The sequence below is a fragment of the Nesoenas mayeri genome (assembly GCF_963082525.1).
Source record: "Nesoenas mayeri genome assembly, chromosome: 3".
In the NCBI taxonomy this organism is placed as follows: Eukaryota; Metazoa; Chordata; class Aves; order Columbiformes; family Columbidae; genus Nesoenas; species Nesoenas mayeri.
The window spans coordinates 97,391,306-97,397,377 of record NC_137544.1 but is presented as its reverse complement, the minus strand read 5'-3'; the positions used below and the strand labels follow the sequence as shown (position 1 = coordinate 97,397,377).

General features: G+C 42.0%; 1 protein-coding gene across 1 annotated transcript in view; it reads right to left on the bottom strand.

The window, feature by feature from the left end:
- Positions 1-2,063: 2,063 nt before the first annotated feature.
- PROX1 (prospero homeobox 1) overlaps positions 2,064-6,072 on the bottom strand; it is a gene marked incomplete at both ends in the record, with an annotated part of 36,267 nt that continues 32,258 nt past the window's right edge. The window contains one exon of the mRNA XM_080342134.1: positions 2,064-2,249. Within this exon, the coding sequence (XP_080198260.1) occupies positions 2,064-2,249 (186 nt within the window). The remainder of the gene's footprint in view (positions 2,250-6,072) is intronic.

Sequence of the window (6,072 nt, the reverse complement as noted above, 5' to 3'; positions counted from 1 at the left end):
AAGAAATAAAGAAAATGAAAGAAAACTAAAGAAAATGGAAAAAAAAGAAAGAAAAAGACACATCCTATCTACTGTAAGGATACATACAGTATTAGGTACTCTCAGGGAATCTAAGATCAAGAAGATTTGTTTTGCTTTTAATGCATAGTGAAAATGTTGGCACTTCATCCCATGCTTTTGTCTGCATTGCCTCTACTCCTCAGATACTGCCAGTGCTTGAAAAGAATGACAGGGAATCGTAGGATTGTGCTGTTTCATTTGAAGTCAGCAGGTTTTTAAGGCTTTCTGCTAACAATAATTGCTTTCATATATTTCTGTCTATCAGCAGTATTTGTAAATGAAGCGAAATGGCAATGATCAGGTCAGCTCTTCAGTCACATGGGTAAACTTTCACTCTCCAAAGTCAAAATGTAATTCAAAAATAAAGAAATAAGATATCAATATCCTCAATGGTCTAAATATAATTTGCAGCTAATCAGGACTTCCTCTAGATTCAGATTGAATTATATCAGGGAAAATACTATTGTCGATAACAATAAATTCTTACTGCATCTGTACAAAAGACGACAGAGAAAATGACAAATACAGAGTGCCATCGCATATTCAACCTTCCCCCGAACTTCTGGAGACCGATACCTTTCTGAAAACGTGAGAAAAGGAGAGCCAGTGAAGAAAGCCCGAGAACTAGCAGCTAGCTTTCTTTCCGCCTGCTGACGTGTCGCGCTGCAGCATTCAGGAGAACCCAGATCCATCACGGACTTTACACCGTAGCTCAGGTTTTGGTCAAGACTAGCTCTGGCTTCACAAGACAAGTGCAGCACGTTGCTCAAACAGATTTTTTTTTGCTTTTAAAGCTGCACTCACTGTAATTTTTAAAATCCTATTTGGCTACCTGAACCCTGCATAGCCAGGAGGACACTGCAATTTTTGTATATACTTGATCAGATTTTTATGAAAATGTAATTTTTATTCTTCTCGTTAGGAGAAGACTAATTATACTTTACAGCTACAAACAAGACTTTTTTTCTTTTCCTTTGCCTCAGCACTGTCAGGTGAAGATGTTTCCTTCTACTATATCCAAGATAATTCAAAAAGTGCTTTTCAGGACAGATGTCAAATACAGACAGAAAATTTTGTATACTGGAAAGAGGATTTTTCGGGGCAGAATGGACTGAGAAAAGAATAAATGTAGGGACTAACGCCACTTAGAGTAAGACCGAGACATGGCAATATAGGACACTGAAGGTTTCATTTTTACTCTATGGAGAGTGAAATGCTTCCGCTTTAATAAGCTGACCATATTCCAAACTTAGTGTTGTTGATACAATATTGTGCATGAATTACTGGCCTCACCCTGCAAGAACGGTATTTGATTTGTGCAAATGTCCCTTGCTGCAATTTAGAGAAACAACAACCTGGCATGTTGATTACTGGGGCAGGGTATTTGTTGCTTCTGTAAGGAAAGCACGAAGAATAGGGTTTGCTTTTCTGGGTATCACTTCTCGGAGTGAGTACCTAAAATAGATGTTGTAGAGTTTTTTGAAGTATGAAACAAAAATCTAGTTATTGGTTTAAAAGTATATAAAATTAAAAAAAAAAAAAGCTCAAAGCTTATGAAGTGACTCCACAGAGTTCAGACCTTTAGCAGTATAAACATCATATAACTTCATTGTCTGTAGTATTGTGCCATGACATTAGTCTCACTAAGACAAAATGCCACTTTGCAGCAAGCAATAAATCTGACAAAGCATTTTTAAACGTAATGCCCTAACTTGCTAAGACAGGCTTTTACACGCTTCCAAACTCTTCTCCCTGAAAATTAACCCAGTTGATTCTCCAAATGTTAAGGGTCTCGGGCAAAAGTAAACCGAAGGCTGAAGTAAAATAACCATCCCCTTGGAACCGAATGAAAACTTAAATCCAGAAGGGATCACAGTCTAATTTCATATACATATATATGTATGCGATACACATATATATGAAATTAAAATAGAGACACACATGACTTGGGCATCAGAAGGGGACTGCTACTTTCATACATTCATAAATAGCTGCTGAACTCTCTACTCATGAAGAAGCTCTTGTAGGCAGTTTGGGGATTTGAAAATCTCGGGGACCTCACTGTCCAGCTTACAGATGACCTTGTATATGGCCTTCTTCCAGGAAGGATCAACATCTTTGCCTGCGATAATGGCATTGAAAAACTCCCGTAACGTGATCTGAGCCACTTCCAGGAATCTCTCTGGAACCTGCTGATACAAGGAGACAATGGCATTAATACAGTTTTCAATTTCAAGTCTCTGGTTCTTCAAAGGAAACTGAGCTAAGTTCTTTCTTTCAGAAAGGGGCTTACATAGCACCTGCATTTTCTAAATGTGGCAGCCTTCTATTCTCTTATGCAAAGCTGTTATATATAGTACTATAGCAATAACTTTTATAACATGTGTTAGAGATCTTTGCAAAGTCTACTGACAGAATGTAGGTAACAAAATGTTACTGTCTGCGTTTGGAGAGTGGGGGATTTATAGGATATAATTAGCAGGAGGGGAAACAAACACAATTGTCTTTAAGGAGAGAAATCTCTGCTTGATATTTTACCCATGCATGTACAACTATGTTCTTCTCGCCATGTGGGAACTAATATAAAAGCTCTGCGTGCACAGAAAGCCCTCTGTACCTCTGTGCTTAACTTTCATCACAACCACTGCTGCAAACTATCGAAGAAATACGGTATCTCTGAATGGTTTTTGTAGTTTAAAAAACAAGTAAGCCAGCAAGCAAGCCTTCAGCTAATGGCTTGCTTCTGCAGCTGCTGCGCACAACACAACCCCCATAAGATGGCTTTCTCAGTAGACATTATGGTCTTCCCATCTTTTTCAGAAGCCTAGAAATAAGACCCAAACCTCTTCAGTGGGTGCACTGTGCTCCAAGTGACCACTGAGCTGGGATGTGTCAAACTCATCCGGGTTTTCTAAATGTCACTGTCACTTCATGGGTGAGTCAAAAGGCCACCTAGCAGGGGCAGGCCACTCTCAGAAGCCCCTGAACAATGCCTGAATGTTAAAAAAACACAGTTACCTCCAAACTTTGGTAATTCATCCTAAGTAGATGTCTCAAGCACCAGCAGCACCTCCTTACCCTCTGCCTTAAATGATTCAAAAGCAATCACTATAATGAACCATAAGTCAGCTGCAAGGTTGAGGTCATCTCCATAAAGGTATTCTTTTCCATTTTTATGATGGAAATATGGCTTCACAGCTCTAGAACTGCTAATACACGGCCGGCTAGTAGCCAGCATGCTTATAATAGCAAGTATTCCCTCACTGCTATTCTTTGCCCACTCTGGCAAGAGAAGTTCTCCAGCCTTCACTGGGGGCCACTTCAACCATCCCTGTGGCCAACAGACACCTGGTCAGATGTCACTGAATGCGCATCACGTTGCCAGATCAGCGCCAGCACCTTATCCTCTACTTCAGGCTCTTGTCCTTCCCCCTTTAGAAGCCACTTTCGGAAAACCTGCCTGGAAATGTGTGTGTTTAACCTGACACAACAGAGCTCCGGAGCCTCACTCACCTGCCACTGCTGGGGCAACACGGGCAGTTTGCTAGCCACGTTCTACCATCAGATCAGCATGAGATCAGCTCCCCCTGACACCAGCTGACAAACTCCGCTTCCAGAAGCCCCGCAGCCCGCACAAGCCCTCTGCCAGCCTCCCAGAGTGAAATCCAGCCCCCACGTGTTTTTCTCTGCTCCCAAAGACAGGCTGCCTTCTGTACAAATTTTTCATTCAACAGGCCGCACAGGCAGAAATGCTTTTACAGATGTTCTATTCCAGCAATAATTATGAAGGAAGAAAACAGCTATTATGTTTCACTTGCTCCAGCTCAAAGAAATAACTTAAAACTTCACATAAGCACTCTGCTGTTTGGGCACTTGGTAATACATCTACAAAAGACACCACGCTTGTCTCATTCTTGCATTGTTATAAAAAATGATATACTTTTCATTTCAGGCAGTCCAAACAACAGCTCATGTGCTGTTCATCACCCTTGGTATTGCTGAGTGCCCACCAAGAGGAAGGAGTCATTGACTACATGTTACTAGTAAGCAAGAAATGTAGTAGATAACCGTCTTTCTGGTGCACACACTGATATTAGCTCACAAGGGCGAAAGTGGTTGCTTTTTGCCTTTGTGCTTGAGAAAAAGAGTTCACACCTTTCAATTTCAGTGTCCGCTCCAGAGGACCTGTATTAGATGGCTTTCTTCCCTTCCAAATCGCTGGAGACAAGAGGGAGGCAATCACAAGCACCAGCATGAGAAGCATGAAGTCCAGATGCAAAAATCCTACTTCTTCCCACATGGTTACACCCATGACAACTTCAAGCATGAAAGGCACAATCTGGGTTTTACACTGAGCCTTTGCTGTTCAATTTCTACCTGTGCATATGGAAGTTTTCCAGGTAGGGGATGCTGCTTTTCCACAGAGTAGGAAACATGAAACAGAAGCATGAAACCCCCGAAACCACTACCTTCCAGGCCTCCCATCCCCCTAAAGACATGCAGGGTTTTCTTTTAGGCTAGAAGTTAACTTTTAAGGTCTGGCTTCATTGTACCCGAGTCACAACTACAAGGCCAGGCCCCTTTGAACTTGGGACAACAAGCTGCAGAGAGCAGCCTACAACCATAACAGTGAACGAAGCCCTGTGGGGGGTTTGAAGAGACCTCTTCATAATGCAAAGTTCCCAAAGACCTCCCCTGCTCCTCAGGCATTAAAGCCATTCATAGCTCTTTCCTTTTGGGATGTTATTAGCAATTTTTCACGTCAGACTGGATTAAACACGTTACTTCGCATGTTGTAATGTGAATAACACTATGATTAATCCCCACAGGACAGCACGTCGGCTGACATTTTTCCTTTCTAGAAGGAGTAACTGCACAGTGTTGTTGGGTTTTTTGAAATTAAGAAAAGTCCAGAGCCTGAAAATAAATATTTAAATGGATGGGTTGTTAGATTTTTCACTGGGCAATAATCAGTCAGCCATGTTAATTATGTGTCTGGGGGTAGCCTTTCCCTGACCCTAAGTGATGGCGACCTATTCAGCGCATCTTTACACCTAACTGACTGAACATCTCTGAAGTAGGAACATCTGCAGAATATGCTTCAGTGACAAATAAACTCCATCTACGTTGCTTTTAATAGAACCAACAATCCCTAGTATGAACCCAGGGCATTTTCTTAGCATCAGGTGGCAGCAGTCAATCAAAGAATCACACTGTATATTCACCAGGAGGGAAGACAATGAGCTCCGCTCAGGAGGAAGTTAGGTGGGTTTCAGGCTGAAGCCTCCACATCAGACTGATTTAGAAAGAAATCACATTTTGTCGCATGCTTTCTCAATAAAACTTAGCTCTGCTGCCAAGGAACAAGTCCCAGGCTGAACTTTGGGCCAGTGTAAATCAGCCGGGCTTTACCAGCCTCAGGGCAGTTATGCTGATTTACACCTGGTGCGCACAGGTCCCACACCTCCTCACGCAGCCCAACAACCACCACAGCACTTCTTCTCAAGCGTTGGCCATGTTAACACATCCCCGTCTATGAAAACTGGGAAGGAATTAAAGCTTTCATCTGCTCTTGCCTATTTGTGCTGTTTTAACTACTGGCATTATCCTTGGTTTGAACAAACCTGAACTATTTCACTCCTGGGTTTGTATGTACAACTACCATGCCGAACCATTTGGATCAGCACTTTGGGGAAATGCTTTGTTAAAAATAACTCAGCACCAACTACTTCTGTGTGAGTAACAGTATAGTTCCAATGGTTCCAAAAGTTGGAGTCAAGTCAGACCTAACTCACACTTCTTTCATACAGAAGCATACGCAGTTGCAGAAAGCAGCATGCTTTATAAATACTTGTAGGGTTTATTTGCAAGGAAAACATTAGCCAAAAGGCAGTGATGACTGGGAAAGTGAGGGCAGATCCTCAGCAGGTCTAAGTCAGCGTTGCTCGAGGAGAATCAGTGAGGCAACACTGATTTTAAACCAACAAAGAGGATCAGGCTTCCCTTTCTGAT